A 24031-nucleotide genomic window follows, 5' to 3' on the forward strand; every position below is an offset into this window, starting at 1 on the left:
TTTTCTGCAGTGATTCCCTGTTTGTGGAATGTGATTTCTCCAGGGAGGTTCATCTGGCATCTTCAATTTACATTTTTAGGTGCTAGGTGAAAACGTTCCTCTTCAACCAGGCCTTTGGCTGACTAACATCCTATATCCTTTTAAATGTGTTTTGCGGGAGGTTATTGTTTTGCTTTGTTTTGTTTTTGTTCTTGTTTTTCTTATATATTTTGTGTTTTTATCTTGTATTTATATGCTGTGAGCTGTCATGAGATCTATGGTCGGTATACAAATTTAATAAATAAATAAAACATATATGTTACTGTACCTTTAAGGTGAATAGAATCTTAAGAGCAAGACTTGTCAGTTGGCTTTGTCTGTTAGAGAAGGTTAAAATTAAATTCAGTGAAGGTTGTACATATTTGTCTCCTTATTAATTTACAGTCAACACTGTAGCTTCCTTTGTTTTGGAACAGCCTGCAGCATGCCTTTCCTCCCTGCTCATGGGTTGTTAAATGTAGAAAGTTCTTATCCACAGAATCCAGCATTTTTAAAATGGATTTACCAAGGTATTTCATAACTACTTTCTCAACTTTTTAACAGAATCAATCTGCCTAAGAGAAAGCGAAGAGATTGGTTGAAAGACTCTGAAAAAGAGCAGCAGTTAGCAGAACATGATCTAGATGCAGCCAGCGAAGCTTCTTCGGAACCAGACTATAACTATGAGTTTGCACAAATGGAAGTCATAATGAAAACACTGAATAGCAATGGTAAGAAGCTGGTGCTCAGCATCACTGAAAATGTCAGACAGGAGCACATAAATTTCAAGGTCCTGGCAATAGATAGTTTTTTTAATCTGTTCCCTTATCCTGATGGTTGTAAATAAGGAATGGATAATTTTGTTGTGTTCAATAACTGTTGTGACTTTCTGGGAATAGAGACTGTGGAGGAGTAAATCAAGTATGACCAACTGATCCCAATTATATTTACTAGGAAGTAAGTGGAGTTTTATGGGATTTACCTCATGCTCATCTTTTCTTATATAGACCCTGCAGCAGAAAATGGTACTTTGGATCTTTTGTCTCTCACCGTCTGTTTCACCTTCTGATCACTGTGGCTGTAGAACTGTGTGCTCTCCTGTGTTAAGAAGTAACAAAGCGGAATTATTAACAATGTAGATAATGAATTTTAAGATATGCTGGTGCTTTCCTTATCTAGATCCAGTACAAAACGTGGTCCAGGTCTTGGAGAAACAATACTTGGAAGAAAAGCGTAGCGCTTTGGAAGAGCAGAGGATGATGTATGAGCGTGAGCTGGAGCAACTCCGACAGCAGCTTTCTCCGGAAAGACGGTATCAGCATTCTAGTGACAGGCTTTCAGAAGCTGCCCAGACAGCTCAGCAGAAAGTGAACCTCTGGTCAGAAGAGAGGTGAGAGCATTGATATTAAAACCATAAGTAACTATGAGAGAATGAGTGACGGAAGAAAAATACTATTCTGTGTGTGAATCTGTCCAGGACAATCTTTCATCCAGATCCCAAATAACTTTAGAACATCCTTCCTGCAAACTTGTGATATGAGTAAGCTAACCGTACTCAAACTGCTTGTTGTAAAACTTACTACCAATTAAATTCTTCAAACGCATGACTCCTTGGGGCCCGGGCATTTGTTATGTACCTTCCATAACTAGAATGTAGTCCTGCTTATCTAGTGATTCTGACTGATTTGGTCTTATCTGCATTGTCTTCTCAGTTAAGGACCAATCATGTCATAGCACAGGCATTGTGCAGTGCCCATATGGTCAGAATTACTGCAGGGCTTTCAAGGGAAACTCATTATAGCTCTTGTATAACTTGTAGGTTTCATCTTGGTATACATATAATTTTTCTCAGAATACCTATAAAGATGGATTAGCATGGCGGGATTTGTTTTGTTACCAAATGGCATTTCCAAGATAGCCTTGACATGTATTAAAAAAATAGGAAGCATTCTCTCATTTAAAGCTATTATTGTCTCTTGTTAAAATATTTGAACATAATTTTAAAAATCTGGAATAATTAATATTATGTTTACAACCTTGTTCATTGTTTCTGACAATGTCTTTTTACCAAGTTCTCAATTTCCCAATTAATATTCTACTACTACTCTCCATTTTTCTTTCCCACCCCTAGGGATGAGTTATTTCGACAGAGCCTAGCAAAATTAAGAGAGCAGATAGTTAAGGCCAACACATTAGTGAGGGAAGCAAATTTATTGGCTGAAGAAATGAGCAAACTAACAGATTATCAAGTGACACTGCAGATTCCTGCTGCTAACCTGAGTGCCAATAGGAAGGTAAGAAAATTGATAATTGAAACTATTTTGTAAAAGCCCTTGGAAGTCATTTGAGTCCAGAAGTAGAGAATGAACGAGTGCATGAGAGAGAGAAAATGGCACATAAATTAAAGGAGTTGTACGGACTGAATAGATATAGCTTCTCTAAACTTTCTATCTCACTGAGCTGATACGATATTATAATACCTGTAATACATACAGTAGAAACAGGACATTCATGCCTGTGCTATCTTGATATGTCTCCAGTCAGTTATGGTTTTTAGTTCTCAGCCACCATTATATAAATAATTTGAAAATGCAAGAGAATGGAGTACCAAAATATTAACATAGCTATGTAGCATATGTTGTTTGAGTTTAAATTTGAAAAATGGAATCACTTTGTTAAAATGCATATTTTATCTACTTAAGATACTTTGTCTTGTCTTTGTTTAGAGAGGAGCAATAGTAAGTGAACCAGCTATTCAAGTAAGAAGAAAAGGGAAAAGTACTCAAGTATGGACCATAGAGAAGCTGGAAAACAAGTTAATTGACATGAGAGATCTGTATCAAGAATGGAAGGAAAGAGCCCATGAGGTACTTAACCTCAGTTTTTCAGTTTGGCCAAAATGTTATTATTTTAATAAAAACAGAATATTTCTATAAACATTATATAGCACAGCTGTGCATGTTAATGTGGGTACATGTTTATCAAACAGCAATGCTACATTCAGTTGTATGTTTATCCTAATATTTGTAGTTTATTTCCCTTATACATGTCTGGGAACAGACTACAATGACTAGGGTCTGGGAGGTTCTTTCTCAGGCCATCCGTGTTCCTGCCAGCTTATGTGAAAGCCTTCCAGAGCCCAATAAGCAAGGCAGAGAGCTTAGAAGCTCTTTCTGCACTGGCGAAACTGTGTGCAAAAAGTGCTTTTAAGCGCTCTGGCTTCTGTGCATTTAATTTGAGTGACTTCAACCTGTCAGCCTTCAGTTGTGTAAAGCTGAAATCACACATGTTAAACTTGTGTCAGTTGCAATCGTCCTGCAATTTATTTTGCTCTGCATATGAGATTTTAAAATAGTGTGCTTTTGGACATGTTTACAGGTAAGTGTATTTTTTTAGTGTAAGTGAGGCAATATTTTTAGTATTCATCAGAAATCTTAATGCAAATGTTTGCTAATATTTGACCTACTATAAGGAATATCAGATTTTCCATAGTTTGTTTCTTCAAAGCACATCAGCATTGAGTCCTACTATTTTAAGTGAATAGATAACAACTTAATGTAATTCAGGATTTAATTATATGGTTGTTTCAACATGAAATGCTATCTGCCTGAACATGATGATCAACATAGTACTTCGTGCAATGTAGTATTCATTGACTGCATCAAAAACTAGTACAAACAGTTTTGTTAGTATTTTTGCACACAGGGAATTTAATTTTGGTCTTCTGTAAGGAACACAAATTTGTTGAAAGTGTTGCTACTCATTTACAGTATTTAAATGAGGAATAAGCTTTTGGTGTTAATAAGAGTTAGGTTTGTATACACAGAATAATAGAATCATAGAATTGTAGAGTTGAAAGGAACCTCAAGGGTCATATAATCCGCCCCCCTGCAATGCAGGAATCTCAACTAAAGCATGCATGGCAGATGGTCATCCAACCTCTGCTTAAAAACCTCCAATGAAGGAAAGTCCACTACCTCCTGAGTGAGACCATTCCACCATTAAAGAGCTCTTAGAAAACTCTTTCTGATGTTTAGTTAGAATCTCCTTATAACTTGAAACCATTGGTTTGGGTCCCAGTCTCCAAAGCCGGAGAAAGCAAGCTTGCTCCATCCACCATGTGACAGCCCTTTAGATATTTGAAGATGGCTGTTATATCTCCTCATTTACAGATTAAGCATACCCAGTTCCCTCAACCGTTCCTCATAAGGTTTGGTTTCCAGACCTTTGATTGTCTTGGTCACCCTCCTCTGCATACATTCCAGCTTGTCAATATCCTTCTTAAATTATGGTGCCTAGAACTGGACACAGTACCCCAGTTGTGGTCTGACCAAGGCAGAATAGAGTGGGACTATTGCTTTCCTTGATCAGGTCACTATGCTTCTGTTGATGCTTCCTAGAATAGCAGTAGGTTTGTTTGCTGCTGTATCACACTGTTGACTCATGTTAAGCTTGCAGACCAGTAAGAGCCCTTGATCCTTTTCACGTGTACTACTGGCAAGCTAGGTGTCCCCCATCTTATATTTGTGCAGCTGATTCTTCCTGCCTAAGTGTAGAACCTTACACGTGTCCGTATTGAAATACATTTTGTTAGTTTGGGCCCAGTTCTCCAGTCTCCTCAGGTCATCTTGCATCCTGATTCTGTCTTCAGCAGCAATGGCTACCCCTTCCAGTTTGGTGTCATCTGCAAATTTGATGAGCATCCCTTCAATACCTTCATCCAAGTAATTTAGAAATAGGTTGAACAACAACAGGCCCAGGGCAGGTGCTCTATATACACTCTAGTGCTCTACATGTACTCTTGTCTTCTGCTATCATCTGACCTGCCTTTTTTAGACATGTTGCACAGTGGTGAAATGGGGATTTGAATATGACTTTATTGGACATAGCTCATAATTTTTTAGCACATCCATGTTGGATCACAATGCTAAATCATTTTTGTTTTTGAAATTTTAATTGTCTTTTTAAAACAGATGAGGCGACTCACTGGAAAAAGAGGTGACCCTTTCTATGAAGCACAAGAAAACCACAATTTAATTGGTGTGGCGAATGTCTTTTTGGAGTGCCTTTTTTGTGATGTTAAACTTCAGTATGCAGTACCAATAATTAGCCAGCAGGGGGAGGTAAGTTTCAGTCTCTGGTGTCATCTATTCTGCTATGAGCAGCACGTATGTATTAAGGAAGGAAAGGCACGATAAATCCACTATTAATGCATCAATGATGTCTTGCTGTATACACCTGCAATAAGACAGCAGTCAGGATGGGCACACAGTCTAGGGACACGAAAAGATTGGTGCCACTGAAACATTAAATAGAAATGCTTTGAGTAGAGGGCAAATGACCAAGCCACTGAATTTCATGTACTGACAACCAAATTTTTGACTGCAGTTCACTTGTTCCCCCGGTGTTCTAAATCTAGAAGTCAAATCAAAGGGGAAAGTTGTGAGTACACAGAAGGCAATTCAAAACAACTATCAGTAACTTCCATTTTATTTTTAAATATGTAAATTTGGATAATAGCTGAGCAAGGAAATGAGAATTTTACTGGTTAGATACTGAGCACCGCATCTTACATGTGAACCTCCATAGTGTCAAGTTGGATCTGAGACAGATTTGAGAATGGTCGTATGTAATGTGCAATTGTTATCTGCATGCTGTTTTTCTGTTCTGTTGAAGCTACAATTATATTTATATATGTAAGTATGTGGATTACTGGTGCTATGTAGTACTACAAGGTCTTCAATATTAATATTTTTGGGGTGCAGGTTGCAGGGCGTCTGCATGTTGAAGTGATGCGTGTCACTGGTGTTGTCCCAGAACGCCTAGTGGAAGGAGATGATTCTTCTGAAAACTCAAGTGAAAGTGGAAGCATAGAAATCATGGACAACAATGGAGAAATTACTCACAGGCCAAAAAAACTCACCTGCAGGGTATGGAGTGTGTGTGTGTGTGTGTGTATTAATATTTTAATAGGGTATACGTATATTTTACCAATATAATACTCTAAACATTTTGCATGTCTTACAATCTGCAATGGGAAATACCTTGTCACTCATCCAATTCCAGTTGGTTTTCATACAGCTTCAGAGATCTTAGTTCATCTTTATTTGTCTTATGTTCATACTATAGTCAGCACCTTGGATGGAAGTTTTAGACAAGTCTAAAGTTTGTTTTACAAGTAAAGTCAACCAATTTTAAAAATGTAAGCCATTCATTGGAATTAGTTAATTTACAGCAGTTGAAGTTTTCAATGCTTGTCCAGCATTGTACTGTACATGTGTGTGGACAAGGATTACCAAATAATCTTACAATGCTTTTGTTTGTTAAACATATTGTATATATTAAGTGTTAATTTTTAGGTTGTTTTATGAGCCTAGCTGTGAGATAAAATTGGCCTTACTTAGTCAACCATTGTCTAACTGAATATTCTGAATATAGCTGAATATGTTAATATAAATATGCCAGTATATTGAATTACAGTTTTACTGTTGTCTAGGTAAAAATTAAAGAAGCAACAGGACTACCTTTGAATCTCTCAAACTTTGTCTTTTGTCAATACACCTTCTGGGATCAGTGTGAGTCAACTGTTGCAGCACCAGTTGTAGACCCAGATGTGCCTTCACCTCTGACCAAGGATGTCCAGTTTACAGTGACTTTTGCTCATTGTAAGGTAATTTTGTTTGGTTGGAATGCTAGAAAAATACATTTGAGTCCATATTTTATACACACACACACACATACACATGATTCCATCCTACTGTACAGTGAGATGGAGATGAAACAAGGGGTTCTAATACCTGCATTAAACAACAACAAAAATTCCTTTCCACTGCTTTCAAGTGCCTCCCCCACCAATTACCTTCAGTCCATTCCACTCACCTTTTCGGCAGACCACCAGGTTCTTCACACACACTCTGGGCCACAGTTTTGGAACCCTGGCATAGGTTAAACAGAATTCTGCAAGTCATTAGTGGCATTGAATGCTGGAGTTGTGTAACCTGCTCCTGTTACTTTTATTTGTGATTTCCAGTGGAAAGAGAAAGGAAGACAGAACATACAACTTGGTTCTTAGGAAACCTAGTCAGAGAGAAGGTGTGACCAGCCCATTCACTGTTATGGAAAATGGGATTGGATTAAGGAAATGAAACATTCATTCTTTCACAAAAACATATTAATTAGGATCAGTTACAGATGGGTAGCCGTGTTGGTCTGCCATAGTCAAAACAAAAAAAATTCCTTCCAGTAGCACCTTAAAGACCAACTAAGTTAGTTCTTGGTATGAGCTTTCGTGTGCATGCACACGAAAGGTATCTGAAGGTATCTGAAGAAGTGTGCATGCACACGAAAGCTCATACCAAGAACTAACTTAGTTGGTCTTTAAGGTGCTACTGGAAGGAATTTTTTTTTATATTAATTAGGAGTGAGTTAGTCTGGCAAACTTTCTGGTCTCTGAAAATGGAGCTTTGTTATTCCTAAAATATTTTGTGGTTATGCTTATTTCAATATATCTCATTAGAATAGGGACTACAATATTAAATATGTTGTAGTAATCAACACAAAATATGGAATTTTGACTACCTGTGCAAATATAACTGAAGAGAAGTATTAATATAAAATAGTGGTCTGTTCAGTATTATACAAAATTCTGCATTTTACCTGGTTCATGGAATTAATATCTTCATTGGGAGTTTTTTTCTGCCCACAAGAACATTTGAACATTCACCTGGTTTTTTAATCATAGAGCTGATAAAAATCATGCTTTAAGTGTTCTGCAGTAAGTATTCCAATTTTTTAGGATTATGTGGTGAATGTAACAGAAGAATTTCTGGAGTTCATTCAAGATGGAGCACTTGCTATTGAGGTATGGGGTCACAGATGTGCTGGAAACGGCAGTTCCATATGGGAGGTGGATACTCTTCATGCAAAAACCAGGACCTTGAGAGACAGGTAAACCTAGGTTGTATTTTCCTTATAGTAGTGAAGCCTCACTTCAAATATAGGGAGAAAGGAGGAAGTACAGCACATGTGCCAGAGATGAATTGAGAGCTAGAGGGTGTTGGGTGTGTGTGCCTGTAGAGGTGGGAAGAGAGAAATTGAGTACAAAGAAGAGATTTCTCATTGTCTTCTTTGTTGCAAGAATATTTGATTTGTTAATTACTAAAAATTGTTTTAATTGTATTGTTGCTTCCTGCCCTTGGCACCTTTAGGAAGAAGGGTGGGATAAAAATCTAAAAGTAGATAAAATGAATGGCTCTACAAATTTCCACTAAAGTGTAAGGAGGAGTATTCATACTGCTCTTATTGCTTTTTGGATTGTCTCTAGGTGGAATGAAGTGACACGTCGAATAGAAATGTGGGTTTCAATTCAAGAACTGAATGAACTGGGGGACTATACAGCTGTGGAGCTCCACCAGGCAAAGGATGTAAATACAGGAGGGATTTTCCAGCTTCGACAGGTACAATTAATTTTATCCCTCCCAGATAAGAATACCAATGTGTGTTTACATTAATTTACATGTTTCCCTACTTATATGACTAGGGTCATTCTCGCAGAGTTCAGGTGATGGTTAAACCAGTACAGCATTCGGGAACATTGCCACTTATGGTAGAAGCCATTCTGTCTGTCTCCATTGGCTGTGTGACTGCCAGATCAACCAAATTGCAACGGGGGTTGGACAGTTACCAGGTAGGATAAGTGGCTTTAAAGTGCTAAATTATTATATTGTGGTGCAGATTTGTTGTTTTCACTTGTGCCTTTGAAGGTTACTGTGTGGAATTTGTATGTACACTTGAAGCAAGGCATGGATGATAGCTTCTCAAGGACCATTAGGAATGGCAGTTAAATGGAACATCATGTCTTGAATTGGTATCCCTTGAATGCCAGAAACAATATCAAATTGGTGACTTTCAGGGGCTTGTAATCTTTCAGGGGCATCTTGCTCGCCATTATCATAAACTGAATGCTGAGTAGATGAAGTTTGCTGATGGGAATTGTAGTTCAAAATGTTTGGAGGACACCAAGTTGGAGCAGGCTGATTTTAAAAGTTTATTGTAAACTAGTCATCGCAAGCCTCAGGTACAATCTCTTCCTCTTTTGTAAGCATGATGAGGAGACTGAAAGGGCTACCTGGAGATGCTAGGAATTGAACCTGAGACCTTCTGCATGCAAAAGCAGATGCTCGGCCATTGAGCTACAGTCCTTCCCCTCAACAACCACTTGCTCACCTCTTGGGCTCTGTGAATAATTGCATTTGTTTACTAAGAAGTGATTGACACATGATATGCTTTGGAGGGACTGAATCCAAGTCTTCCCTCCACCCACAATGGCCTTGTTTGCATGTAACCTTAAATCATAGTTAAAACAACAACAACAACAACAACAACAACAACAACTCTGGAAGGGCTCTCCAGCCTTTTTGGGCCCATAGGCACATTTGCAAACCAGACAAATAGTTGTTGGCAACCCCCCCCCCCCCGCCCCCTTTTCAAGCCTAATTTCAGCAGCCTCCTTTCTGTGATATGTGGTAGGACACAAGCCTGAATCTGCCTTGTGGTGGTGGGCAAAGCTGGACTCATGATTTGTATCTCTCCGTATAAATCAAAAGTGGTAAGCCAAACACAAATATTGGCTTCCACTCATGATTTATTTGGAAAGAAACAAGCCATGAGCCCAGGTTTGCATGTCACTACGAGACAGATTGTGGCTTCTTTCCTTTCTTGCATGGCACAGTCAGGTGTGAAGGAAGGAGGAAAATGTTTGTGCACATTAAAACAGAGCTTATTTTAAGCTACAGTTTAACATTGTACATGAACCTGGCTACTATGTGATTGCTGAATGCCCACTGTTATATCAAAGATGTGTAGACGGAGTGCATAATAATAAAGATCCAGCATAAATTACCAGAGATAAACCTCATGTAGAAGAACAGGTGGACACTTTTCCCATCAGTCATGTGCTTCAAAAAGTGAACTAATTAATTTAAAACAAAACAACAACCCAATGCTTGAATGCATGAAGATATCATATACATAGTTTATGACTCTAGAAAGCAAGGGAGCATCATTGCATGAATTTTGCTTCTACGTGATTAAGTATTAGCCTGGAGGTCCTGACTCTCAAACCGTTTTAGAGTAAGTGGTAAAGAGGAGCAGCACATACTAGTGGGTCATTAAACCTTTATATAAACAAAGAAAATAAATAAAATAAGGTTTGATGCTTTCTGTTCTGTCTTGTTCTAATTTGTGTCCATGATGTGTGCTCATATTTGGAGTTTGTTAGCAAGAAAAATGCATGTTCTCTATGTTTATAAAGTTTATTTTTTTCTACCAGAGAGGAGATGATGATGATGATGGTGATATGGATAGTTATCAGGTATTGCTGCTGCTGTTGTTGTCGAATCACATAGCATGGGGCACAGCTAATGCTAATAGTTATCAACTCCAAAAAGTTACTGAAAGAATTTGCTCTTGGAACTTTATGCATTAAAAGACACTGATTTAAAGAACAAGCATCTCAGCTTAATTTGACAATACACTATGCTCTTTCATGTGACATTTCTAATGATCAATATATTAATGATTTATTTAGATTGTTGAAAATTAAGAAACAGCATGGTGGCTTGCAACTTAATTAAAACAACTGTCAATAAAACAATGTAAAACAGATGCAGGAGATACAAAATAGCAAAGAAATTTCAGGGAGGGAAAAGCCGAGGATTAAAAACCATGTCAAGTACCTGCCAGAAAAGGAATGTCTTCACTCACTCATGAAAGTCCATCAAAAAGGGGACAAAACAGACTTCCCTAGGAAGGAAGTCCCGCAGAGCCTGGGCAGGGCAACAGAGAAAGTTGTATTGTGTGTCAAATTCAGACGTTGGTGTAATGCAAGGGAGACGTACAAGAGAGATCTATAGACATCTCTTATATGATAGAATTGAGGCCAAAAGCTGAATTCTTCATTTTTTAAACTAAATAATGTTTGAAATCATAATAATTTTTACATACAATTATTTGTCATCCATAATTTTTACAGGTTTCATTAAATCACATTTTGTTCAGTGCAATAACAAAAGCATCAAATATTTGTGTGTACTGTACTGTTAAACCATTTTTTAATAATAAAAAGCTAGTCCTGTAAATTTTGCTTTCCTGATGCCTACAGCTTTAATAGATTTATGAATTAATGAATTCTGTATGAAGGCTTCCCAATATTAAGGGTTTTAAAAAAAAATTTTAACAAGCAGCAAAAAACAAAAACAAAACACCAGTTGTATAAATGTAGGTATCTATGCAAATACCCTAGTAAGTTGTACAGTTGTTCCAAAAACCTACAGCTCAAACTACAGGTGATGGCTGATTCAAATGCCTAAAGCTCCTCTCTGACCCAGTCCTGTGAAACAAGGAAACTAGAAGTCCAATTTAGGAGTATAAGGAATAAATGGGTGAGCAGTGCTAAACACCCACATCCACACACCAGAGGCAACTCAACACACACTGCTTACCTTCTTGCAACCTTCTCCCCAAGCACTCTTCTCACACATAGGGGCACTTCTGGTATTTAGCCTGGATGAGGAGAAAATGGCTTCAGAGAACAAACTGCAAGTAGATAAACCACAAGGAGAGAGAAGGCTTTGCACTTCCCACCCAGGAGGACCCCCACCTCCGTAATTATAGTACTTCCATAAGTTAGGCAGATCCAGATTTAAATACACCATCCTGCTGTCAACAGTAGTTTGAGCCTGAATTAGCTACTAACTTGCTTCAAGCGGTTCATGGCACTTCCTGGTAATGAATTATGAAGAATGGATCAAACATTCCTTTAATACCAGAAAGCATGATTGCATGATGGGTTTTTGTTTGCATGTGGATGATTTAGTTACTCTGGTAACAGCTTCTCATAATGGAGTTAATACAGGTTTAAGGGTATATATGTTGATGTCTCTTTAATTGTTTTCACTTTCATATGCTACTAAATAGTTTGTTGGCCAATGCATTATTTTTCTGCTTGGATCTAAATCACAAATTTGCAAGAGACAAGATACACAAAGAGCTCTAACTATGGAGTGGGTGGTGCAATTTCAGCTTTTCATTCTTTATGCTCTTTGCAAGTTGGGTGAGCTTACCTTCTTGGGTTATGTACTATCTGATGTAAATGTGAATGAACACTATTGGGTAACATCTTCCAATCAAAGTTGAAAACTGCATAAAATTAAATGTGTATGTTGTATATGTTAAAAAAAGAAATTCTCTTTTTCCAAAGGAAGAAGACTTAAATTGTGTGAGAGAGAGGTGGTCAGAGGCACTAATAAAACGCAGAGAATATCTAGATGAACAGATTAAAAAAATCAGCAATAAACAAGGTTTGTGGATCTTGTGATTTAATTATAAGAACTTTGCATTCCTTTTTATCAAAAAAGAGTCTTAGCCTAGTGTATTACTGATTTATTTTTAAAAGTTATTTGTATTTGAAAGGCTTTTTGTGATGTTCAGCTTGTTACAAAGTGAAAAATTAGGATAATTCGCTCATTACAAAGTGAATCCACCTTTGAGAGCAGAATTTTCATTAGCTTTGTTGGATCTAATCTGCATTCATTGGAATCCAAAACCAACCTGTCACTTTGCTACTCTTAAATAATTGGAAAATGTATTATTAACCCATTGTTTTCTGGATGCCCCTGGAAAAAGTACTTCCACAATATGTGACCAATATTCCACTCTTCATATCCCATATCACATTATAGATAAAACAGACGATGACATGGAGAGAGAAGCACGTCTTGTAGAACAGTGGGTAGGGCTAACAGAAGAAAGAAATGCTGTGCTAGTCCCAGCACCAGACAGTGGGATCCCAGGTGCTCCTGCAAATTGGTAGGTTGACTAAAATGCATTATATTTCAGCTTGCTTGCAAAACAACTTTTGAGTGAATATTGTATGCAGTTAACAGGATAGTAAAGATCTGAGGGAAGAATAAGCTGCTAAAATGCTAAATGTGTGTTCACTTTTTTTTTAATTGACCTTTATATTCCACAACACAGAACATTAGTGCCCTTAGTTCAGCTAGAAACATATTACAACTAGAAATAAAACTGCTGAAGTGAACTGGTTGTTTTATTGCTGGTCTATGTATCCTGAAGATTTATCTCACCCAGATATGGTTGAATTAAGGGCAGGATATAAATATTTTAATAAATAGGAAATAAAAATGGTTTCTGGTGGTGTAATGCACAGTCATGTAATAATGTAGAACTGGGGCTTATATACAAGTTCATTTACAGATTCCATAACATTTCCTGTTGTATTAATGCTTGTAGTAGGTGTTAACACCTGTACTGGGGTCCTGAAGTAAAAAAGACACACTTTCTCCTGTCTCCACATTTCGCTGTATTATGCATTGAGACGATTAGATTCAGGGCTTGCATCCAGCTCCAAACACTTCATTTCCATAAAACTAGGGACTGTTTAGGAGATATGGTGGAGAAAATATCACCACCCCACCCCTGTGAATTCTTTTCTCTTTTATGAACCATGGACTAGGAGCTCTCCTGTTAGGATCCGAGGATACACTGTAACATTTTGTTGTAGGTTCCCCCTAGTTAATGTCATTTTTTTAAACACTTTCAGTTTTCCATTAAAATATCTGTGCATGGTATGGTTTATTTTATTAACTGGGGTGTTTCCTTACTGTTAGGATCCCACCTTCTGGAATGGAAACACATATACCTGTACTTTTCCTTGATTTGAATGGTAAGTTGCAGCTTACGAAGGGAGTGGAAGTATGAATTCCGTTGAATATGCTCGACGTGTTTATATGCTTTCGTATTGCTGGTGTTTTATTGCTGTGTGGGAATCTGAAGTGTTTCAGATCTGGATCTGATGGCTTTTAAATAATTCAGTTTTTTTGTTTATTGAATGTATTGAAAGAAGCACAGCTGTTGGGCATTAGAGTTCTTCCATCATGTGTAAAGACACATTCTTAAACATCTTCATGAAAAGTTCCAAAATGATATTTTGCAATGATTTGTATTTGCTGCATTGTGGGGTAACAAACTTTATTAAGCTAATGTATACAAATGTAACATGAGAAGTATAAGTCTCTCCTATCCAAAGCATTGTTTTCAATTATGCACGATTTCTGTGTAATATGTTTAAGACTGGGACATAGGAAATAATTAAAGCTAAAAAAATGTCTTGTAACTTCATTTTATTTTTTTGTTAGCTGATGACCTCAGTGCCAATGAACAGCTTATAGGTCCACATGCATCAGGAGTAAATTCAATACTACCAAAAGAGCATGGAAGTCAATTCTTTTATCTGCCAATCATAAAACACAGCAAAGATGAGGTAAATTTCTAGTGAGCTATTCTGTACAGTAGATATGTGGCTATCATATTTTTACTGTTTGCATTTTGCCAATACATTTTCTTTCTTTTTCAATACATTTAATGCTACATTATATCTTTGGAACCTTGAATTAGAGTTTACTCTTTTCTACTTGATTTTTGTTGAACAAGTATGTATAGTTTATTGTTATTCAGAATAACATCTTAACAAAGTGATCTTTGATTAGCTTTTAATTCATGTGGGGTTGAAATACTTAAATTTTGAAGAATAAACATTTAATATTCTTGAACTGTATAAATGAAGTCCAACTTCTTCTTAAAGTCTCTATGTAGGTGTTCCTTCTTTCTCATAGATACTTACAGCTAGTAACGTAATATTCCACACCCTTTCTCCAAAGCCTTAGAAAATGGTAAATGCACTGACTTCCATGCTAGCATTAAAAATGTCTTAGTTAATATATCCATAGCTGTCTCCCTGTGTGCTCCACTCACTTACCTTTTTAGTTGTCCCAAAGGGATGGTTTATGGATTTAATTTAATATCTTCACTTATTATGTTTTTGATACCCTGTGAAACATCTATCCATTATTAACCTGATACATTTCTACCAAAAGTGGGCCAATATTTCCTTGCTTCTTCAACATGAATCAGATAGGTACACTGGGATATATTTTTGCAATTCTTACAGGGATATAATTCCATGTATAGTGGAACCTTGGTTCCCAAAAAGCTTGGCTCCCAAACAAATTGGCTCCCGAACGCCGCAAACCCGGAAGTAAGTGTTCTGGTTTGCAAATGTTTTTTGGAAGCCAAACATCCGTTTCAACTGTCGGCATTGTTTCTGGGGCCAATCAGCCAATCAGAAGCCATGCCTTGGTTTGCAAACGTTTTTGAAGTTGAACAGACTTCCAGAATGGATTGAGTTCAGGAACCAAGGTACTACTGTATACAATATATTATAAAAGTTTCTATTGAATCCACACAAAGTAAAATCGTTTTTGGCTCATTATTTCTATATATAATGCCATTCTATACCTGTCATTCTAACAATGATTTCTTTCTCTGAATTTTGTTTTATTAGTTGTTTCTTGTAGATTTCTGATAATAATTCAAAATATGGAAGAAGTCTGCTTATGTTTGTTCCTCTTATAACATTTTTATTGGGCTTCTAGACTGGCAATTTAGCATTTGGTTTGTTTTATGCAAACTGAGCATATTAGAAAATAACAAGTTGATTCCCTCCTCTTCCTCCATGGCAAAATGTCTTTATACTTGTGAAACCATGTACTAGTGCAACTAATATTGCACATGGTGATAATGGTTAATTTTTGGTGCAGATCAATCATCCAGGCTGGAGCTTATTCAGATTCTTCAGTGATATGTTATAAATCAGCAATAGAAAAATAAATATGATCTTAGGCAGAATCTTCATTTTATAATGTTTGCTTTTACTGACAATGAAATTAGTAATTTTACCAATCTATACATACCCTCTTTGCTTTGTCCCAATATGGACAAGCAGTTGGTTTATAATAGATTTGAAATATTGATTGATAAAGATATCCCTAGCTATTTTATTCTTGGTTGCTTAATGTGAGAAGGGAGGGGATATTTTCTTACTCACTTTATTTTAAAAAACCAACCACCTTCTGCTCCAGCAGTTTCCCCAAACCCATAGTCCTGCCACCATTTAATATTACTTATACCCTTAGTTCCCTTAACTTATCAGTAACCTGAGTAACTGTTGATATCAATGTAGTACGAAGAAGATGAAGTATAGCTATTATATTTGACAAAGAAATCAATGTTTATTTATTGCATTATGCGGTGCACAAGTGTATGCAGTTACTTTATACTACCTACTTAAATGGATATGCACTTTGTTAACATGTTGATTAAATGCAGCTTATTTTACACTATTACTAACTAAGTCACCTTTGAAGGACCTAATTTAAGATTCTTTTGCCAGATTGTTCTTCTATTTACTCCACCCCAGTTAAGCCTCACCAACTCTATAACTAAGGACCTTTACTGAAGGCTCTCTTTTGACCTGTACTGACCTGTTGAAGCACAGGGCTGTTTCCATTGCTCTGCCCTGGAATCTTTCTCTCCTACCTGACACCAGGCAGAGCCTGGCATTCGAAACTGCCTCTCACTTCTTCTCCCCTCTTCAGCCTGAGCCAAGCCAATTCAGCTACCCCAGTCTTCCTTTCAAGTCCTCTTCTTCCTTAATCTTCTTCCTCTGCTCTCTTCTTCTGGCTGCCCACCATGAACACCAAGCACCAACAAATGCTGACTCCTCTCTGAGCAACATGGACTAATCCTAACTGACCCTAACTGCCATATATTCACTTCTTCTGCCCCCTCTGGTCCAGCCCCAGCCAATCACATTGTCTAACTGAATATTCTAAACCTGCAACCACCAATCAAAATGTGGGTACGTTTTATCCTTCTTTTGCATACTGATAGTTCTGTCTCCAACCCTTCCTTGGCTGTCTGTTAAGCTCCCCCAGTGACAGTTAAACCAACTGCTACCTGATCAGGCAAAGCACTTTCCCCATCAAATACATTACAAAAAAAAATTGACAGAGGTACTATTCTACTCAGTTTTACTTAAACGTATTGAAACCATGGGACTTTAGTCATGGTCATTAATTGCTTCTGTTAATGTTGTGTTAATTGTCTAAGCATTTCTGTATTTCAGGAATGTTAAAAGGGTAGGGTAAACATTTAAGCAATTCAGACCAGTTTCCTTTATAATATTCTACCAAATTGTGCTCCTAGGTTTCAGCCACTGCTGCATGGGACCCTTCTGTGCATGATTCAGTGCACTTGAATAGGGTAACACCTCAAAATGAGAGAATCTATTTGATTGTGAAGATTACAGTCCAACTCAGCCACCCTGCTGCAATGGAACTTGTGTTACGTAAAAGAATTGCTGCAAATATTTACAATAAGCAGGTGATGGGTGAATTCTGCTTAATGTATCTTGTTTTGACTGTATTTCTTTTTTGTTGACTTAACTGTTGGGATAAAATTTAGAAATAATAAACTAAACCAGGAAGTATGCACATACAATGCTGTTTTTAAAAAATAAAAAACCACAGAAATGTTTTATCGATGTTTCATTTCGTTACTAAAGTAACATGCAGAATAACAAAAGGAACATAAACAAAGGAAGGTATACAAAGCTTGATAAATGTTTAAATAAAAAGGTTAGCTTATGGTTGTAGTAATTTACATTCCAATTTATGCAATCAAATAAAGGTATTTTTCATAGTGTTGCATGTGTTGATGGAGGGTGAAAACAATGTTCAATTGTTTTTACAAAGTAAAATAATACCATGTTTCTTTTAATTTTTTGCCATTCCCAGTGAGGTATTGAAAAATATGCTAAGGAGGCTGAATTGGGATGCCAGGATGAGAGTTAGCCCCTACCCCATTGCATGTGAAATGAACCTGCAAGAAACCATTTTCTTAGCTTGCTTAATCACACTATTCATCATATGAATACTTTATTCTTTAATTCCCCCCTAGAGTTTTACCCAGAGTCTCAAACGAAGAATATCTTTGAAGAATATATGGTATGCTTGTGGTGTGGCCTATGAAATAGTTTCAAATATACCAAAGGTAAATTCTACCGTACTTTTTTCAATAAGTTAGAATAAATGAAAAAATCAAAGTAAAGAGATTCCTGTAAACTGCATCCTCAAAATACTGTTTTAGGCATTCTGAAGTGGCATCTGTGTAAGGACTGCATAACGTTGCATTCTGTTTGTGTCCCAGTTTTAAACAGATTAAATGAAACAGTTTAATTTTTAGGCCACAGAAGAAATTGAAGATCGGGAGACACTGGCTCTGATGGCAGCCAGAAATGAAAATGAGGGTGCATCTGATGGTGAAACTTACATTGAGAAGTATACTCGTGGAGTGCTGCAGGTAGAAAACATTTTGAGTCTTGAACGATTAAGACAGGTGAGTAGAAAAAAGCTTCAGGCCAAATTAGTTCAGTTATTGTAAAACAATTGCCACAAGGGATGTCTCATATTTCCATTTTCTTTACCTTTACTATCAGAATGCTGGCAAACGTTTAATGTGAACTTGCTCTTGGGATGCAATTTTGATATAATGTTCCATTCTTGATGTGTCTTCAGAGACATCAAACCTGATTAAAGTAAAAATGATTTTTCTGTATTAATAAATATACCTTTATATATACTTTCTGAAGTGAGTTTTAATTGCCTAGATCTCTATGTGAAACTAGGGATTTCAATTTACTCATTCTATCTTAACACAGGCAGTCACAGTCAAAGAGGCTATTTCTACTAAGACTCGACACATGCAGCGGAGTGTCAGTACACCAAACGTCCACAATGTAAGATAATTTTTCAAGGTGAAAGACTCACATATTACTAAAAATGTTAAGGTTGTAGACAAACGTATTCATTTTGACCCTGGAGAAATTGAGATTAATCAGTAGAATAAGTAGACAAAGGAAATTGTGGCATATTCTACATATTCCAGTAGTTATTTGTCAGGGGTAATTGTCAGGGATAATTTAGGTTTAATGCTCCTTTCCAACATGCAAGTATAACCCTCCTTTCCTTTAAATGCAGGATATACAGTACATGAGTGTTCATGAAGTTCTATTGCCATGTTTGTCAGTCTTTTGTTTATTTCAAATGCAGCCTAGGCTTAACAGTGGGTGAGGAGACTGTGGTTTTCATGTGAAGGCCACCCTGCTGCTAAGCAAGCTAATAGCATTCATTGGGCTCATATTTATTTATTGTTGTGTTTTAGGTATCCTGTAGTCGATTAGATATTTCTGGCTGTGATGAAGATAAGGTATGAATATTAAGAAAAGTGAACAGATGTGGTGGCACCTTTTTGAAAATGTAGTCAAATACAATTGCATTTTCCTTCCTATTTGATACAAGAAAGCCTTAACTTTAGTCTTCAGTAATAATGACAGGTTGTTTAGAACAGGAATGTATACCATATTTTTTGTCCTATAGGGCACACCGGCCCATAGGACGCACCTCGTTTTTTTGGGGGGGAAAATGAATAAAAAAAAATTATTTCCCCCCCAGCCGCGGCTGCCGCCCCAAGCCTTGCACACGCCTGCCTGAAGCACGGGGCGCCCTCCGGAGGGCTCCCCGTGCTTCGGGCTGCAGGCTGCCGTCCCAAGCCTCGCGCGCCCGGCGGGACCTCCCGCCAGGCACACAAGACTTGCGGATAGCTTCCTGAAGCCTGGAGAGCGAGAGGGGTCGGTGCGCACCGATGCCTCTCGCTCTCCAGGCTTCAGCGAAAGCCTGCATTCGCCTCATAGGACGCACACACATTTCCCCTTCATTTTTGGAGGGGGGAAAGTGCATCCTATGGGGCGAAAAATACGGTAATTTGATGTATTACTGACTCGAGAAAATCAAGTTGAGGTGATCTCAGGGTGCTTCACAAAATAAAATATGAAAGACTGTCAGTTATTTCTCTGGTGAAGGGGCATGCGGGGGTGCAATAAATTTCTCAGGGTAGTTAGTAGTGCATCAATTACCAAAAAAGTCCTAGGAATCTTCCTGTGAAATAGGAGAGATTATGGGGTATTTTTGTAATAGATTTTAACAAAATAAGACACTGCTCCTGGACACACCATGGAGCAAGTACCACTGAAAGCATTGGGGATATACTTCTGAATAAAATGCCCAGGATTGAGTTGCATAAAATAAATTTGAAAAGTTTTGGTAGTAATAAAAAACATGTATGTGTGAGAGAACATTGACTATTTTGAAAGGATCTGAACTCTTTTTTTTTTTTTTTTTTGTAGCTTGAAAATGAACATTTTCCTGTTTCTTTTCTTGGTTGTTTATGACTTTAGGGTTGGTCAGAAGGTCATCTAGATGTATTAGATTGTTCTTCCAGTTATCAAGATGTATCATGTTATGGTACTTTACCCAGAGATTCTCCTCGCAGAAGTAAAGATGCTGGTGGTAAGATTTTTATTGTGTTTGGTTTTAATTGGGTCAATATATGAAATTATATATATATATATATATCTCAGTGATGCAAAGGGTATTTCCCCCTGTTTTACTGTCTTTAAATTCTTGTGGTAAATGTGCATGTGTAAAGCAGCATTCAGTCCTAAGTGATACAGTGTTTTAATCTGCTAGCAAAGGCTACTTCTCCCATGATGTTGAAGGTTAGCTTGTGGGTGCTTTGGTGCTGCAAGGGCCGAAAACAACTATCCCAGCACCCTTTAAGAAGGTTCAGAAGTAAAAATGGGATGTGCCTCTCCAGACCAAGCACTTCGGATCATATACCAATAAGTTTTATCTCCTAGAACAAGCATTATTATTTTATATAGTAGAATCAATGCACACAGTGCTTTATGTAGTGATATGAGCAGTAAGACAGTTTCTCCCCTGAGGAGTTTACAGAAACAGAGGAAAGAGAAGTAGGAAAAGAAAATGTGCACATGCATATTCATGACAGCATAAAGGAAGAGGAGGGAGATTTAGTGATAAGAAGGAAAGAAAAAAATTATATTGGAAGCTGCCCAGAGTGGCTGGGGCAATCAAGTCAGATGGTCAGGGTACAATTATTATTATTACTAATATTACTGTTACTATTATTATAAAGAATAACTGCTTAGGGAACAAGTGATTAAAATTTGGTTTTAGTACTAATGTTGTAGCTTTGTGACTTTGTTTCAAACTGCCAAATTACATATGAGTTGTTACCTTATGCTGACAGGTACATTATCATTCTCTCTTGGGTTATATTAACCAGCAGCTGCACTGAAATTCTAGTGATGCTACGAGTCATATGTAAATAATTACCACTATGTACTTCTACGAAGGGACGCGGGTGGTGCTGTGGGTTAAACCACAGAGCCTCGGGCTTGCCGATTGGAAGGTTGCCAGTTTGAATCTCCACAACAGCGTGAGCTCCCGTTGCTCGGTCCCAGCTCCTGCCAACCTAGCAGTTCGAAAGCACGTCAAAGTGCAAGTAGATAAATAGGTACCGCTCCAGCAGGAAGGTAAAGGCGTTTCTGTGCGCTGATCTGGTTCGCCAGAAGCGGCTTAGTCATGCTGGCCACATGACCCGGAAGCTGTACGCCGGCTCCCTCGGCCAGTAAAGCGAGATGAGCGCCGCAACCCCAGAGTTGGCCACGACTGGACCAAATGGTATGGGGTTCCTTTACCTTTACCTTACTTCTACAAAAGAATGGCAGACTTTTCCATTTGAGACATCCACAGCTCATATTTAGTTCTCTTTGAAGTATGTTCTGAATTGCAGACAAGCTTTTTGCTAAACTTCGTTTAAGCAAAACCTTCTTGATGCAAAAGGAGGGAGTTGTAGGTGATAAAGTATGTTTACTTTACAAATAGCAGAGAGCATGCTTTGAGACATGCTGGACTGGTTTGCATATAATCCTATACCTTGAGCAAACCTTTCAAACAGTGTGAGAGATGGCACTGTGGCTACAGGAGGAAGGGAAATAAGCAAAAGTTGCCATTCCCACTCCCCGTCGCTTAATTAAAAGCCTTTTTCCATGGTGATAAAGTCTGGGTCCAACCCGCTCTGTTACTCCACTGTTATTTCCTTGTACAAACAGCATTTACCATGAATGGTAAGCAGGGAAATGAACATATTTCATAACATGGCACAAATGAGGATCTAATATGCTCACCATCATGGTTATTTCCTGTGGTGCTTTATATCACTTTCTTTTTCATTTTTTACTTATTTTTGCAGTTGATGTTAGAATAACTAACCTATTTCTGTGTGTGTTTATTTTCATTATCCAAGGTTCTGTATCAGAGAATCCTCATGCATCAACTGTCAGCCCATTTAAAGCATTTTCTCCACAGCCACCCAAGTTTTTCAAACCTTTAATGCCAGTAAAAGAAGAACATAAAAAGATCTCCTTTGAAAGTCGGCCTCTACTTAGTAAAGAGGTAGGTAGTTAAGAACTATTATAGTTTCTTAATCTTGATTAATTTATGTGCAAGTAGCTATTGTCTTTGCCAGTAAATAACTTGCAGCTTGCATTTGTGATATGGAGAATTCGGAATCCTACATTAAAATTCAGCAATTCCTTTTCTCTGTACTGGAATGATAATCCTATTTCAGTTTTGTCTCCTTTTGTTCAGCATGGAGTGTGTTTCTGCTTAATCATTGTCTGTGTAAAACAGTTGTCCTGAATTGTCAATTTCTTTTATTAGGCTATAGCACCATTTTGGGAAACGGTGTCATGTTTTCCACAACTGAAGACAAATGTGGTGTTGCATGGATTTCTGTAATTAAGCCATTTAACCTCCTTGCCTGAGTTGTTTTAAAAATGTGTCCTCCTGTCTTACTAACATGCATGGGTTTGTAAATACCTTCTTTGTGTGATGTTTTGTGTGTCTTAACCTTTGCAGAGCATGCCATCATCTCAGGTACATAGCGCTGGTTGTGTTGTGCCCTCAGGAAGTAATGCCAGTAGCATGCCAGTAGAACACAATAGCATACATGAGGAAAATATTGTAAGTTTTGCATTGGTTTCTGTCATAATGCCTGGTGGTGGTTTAAGGCCCTCTCATGGGGTGTAATTTTTGCTATACTGTAATAGTGAAGAAAACAAGATGTGCATACAATGTACATGTTGGTTTTTAGATATGTGGCAAAATGCATAATTTGTTACAATTATTAAATTAATCATTCATATATTTTGAAATGATCGTTCATATATAAGTTTTCAAGGGAAAAGGTAGAACTTTGTAGGGCTTATTCACTGGTAAATTCAGAATGTCGGCATTCATGAACTTTCCAGTACTTCCACATGTTTAATTTGTAGATTGGTTTAGACTGAAAAATGTAAATGTTGAAGTGTACAGCAAAACAGACTTGCCATTCATTTTCATATATTTGAAATGTCCACCTTTCTTGGCTTCCTCACATAGACAATCAACTTTATAAAATAAAGTGTTGAATACCTAGCGTTGACACTGAACTGGATATGCTGCAGTCTTGGGTTTAGGCGTGGTTTGGGGACTGAATAAACTTTGGTTGCACTGATGGATGACCTTTACCAAGAGGTAGATGGAATTGGGACCCTGTTACTCTTGCTTGGTCTTTCAGCTGCCTTTGATACCAGTGACCATGGTATCCTCCACGATAAACTGTGTGGGGTGGGTATCAGAGGCACTGTATTACAGTGGTTCCACACCTACCTGCATAGCTAAGTCCAGAGAATATCATTGGGGGAGTGTTCTTTATCCCCTGGGGTTCTGACATCTATATGAAGTAGTTGGGCGTGGTCGTTAGGAGTTTTGGAGCAGTACACTGATCATATGCAGCTCTATCCATAACATCTGAATCTGGAGAGATTGTGCAAGCCCTGGACCAGAGACTGGATGCAGGCCAATAAATTGTGCTGAAATCTTGTGAAGATTGTGGCTCTTTGAATAGGTGGTTCTCGTTTCCAAATGATAAGCCAGTTGCCTCTTCTGATTGGGGTTATGCTCCCTCTAAACATCAAGAGGTGCTCTAGGATACATCTTTGTCATTGAAGGCTAAATCATTTGCACTATATGCTACCAGCCCAGGTTCAAAGCCCTTGTGAGGATATGAAAGCTGTGAACAGGTTAAGTCCAAGATAATTTAACTACATTGGTATACCACTCATAGTCAA

At 37.6% G+C, this 24031-nt stretch overlaps 1 protein-coding gene and 1 long non-coding RNA gene across 13 annotated transcripts in view; one reads left to right on the forward strand and one right to left on the reverse strand.

The window, feature by feature from the left end:
* Positions 1–24031, forward strand: part of KIF13A (kinesin family member 13A) — a 73220-nt gene that overhangs the window by 38996 nt on the left and 10193 nt on the right. For 6 of the 12 annotated variants that reach the window (XR_003707671.2, XM_028737621.2, XM_028737623.2 and 3 more), the window contains 23 exons: positions 583–749; positions 1198–1408; positions 2150–2312; positions 2745–2885; positions 4992–5141; positions 5784–5948; positions 6515–6688; positions 7814–7965; positions 8342–8474; positions 8558–8704; positions 10349–10390; positions 12278–12377; positions 12759–12885; positions 13707–13762; positions 14235–14359; positions 17143–17319; positions 17896–17988; positions 18181–18333; positions 18656–18733; positions 19159–19203; positions 20231–20342; positions 22165–22313; positions 22779–22883. Coding sequence is in view for 11 of the 12 variants with exons in the window: in XM_028737621.2 (XP_028593454.2) it covers positions 583–749; positions 1198–1408; positions 2150–2312; positions 2745–2885; positions 4992–5141; positions 5784–5948; positions 6515–6688; positions 7814–7965; positions 8342–8474; positions 8558–8704; positions 10349–10390; positions 12278–12377; positions 12759–12885; positions 13707–13762; positions 14235–14359; positions 17143–17319; positions 17896–17988; positions 18181–18333; positions 18656–18733; positions 19159–19203; positions 20231–20342; positions 22165–22313; positions 22779–22883 (2965 nt within the window). In the remaining variant the exon portion in view is untranslated. The remainder of the gene's footprint in view (positions 1–582; positions 750–1197; positions 1409–2149; positions 2313–2744; positions 2886–4991; positions 5142–5783; positions 5949–6514; positions 6689–7813; positions 7966–8341; positions 8475–8557; positions 8705–10348; positions 10391–12277; positions 12378–12758; positions 12886–13706; positions 13763–14234; positions 14360–17142; positions 17320–17895; positions 17989–18180; positions 18334–18655; positions 18734–19158; positions 19204–20230; positions 20343–22164; positions 22314–22778; positions 22884–24031) is intronic. The other 6 variants (XM_028737624.2, XM_028737619.2, XM_028737618.2 and 3 more) reach the window with 4 other exon arrangements.
* LOC114600866 (uncharacterized) lies at positions 6606–16524 on the reverse strand. Its single transcript, XR_003707673.2, has 4 exons — positions 16419–16524; positions 11520–11580; positions 10755–10844; positions 6606–6710 (listed from the first exon to the last, which is right to left on the reverse strand). It is a non-coding gene; the product is annotated as an uncharacterized LOC114600866 (long non-coding RNA).

This window comes from Podarcis muralis, chromosome 8 (genome assembly GCF_964188315.1).
Source record: "Podarcis muralis chromosome 8, rPodMur119.hap1.1, whole genome shotgun sequence".
Lineage (NCBI taxonomy): Eukaryota > Metazoa > Chordata > Lepidosauria > Squamata > Lacertidae > Podarcis > Podarcis muralis.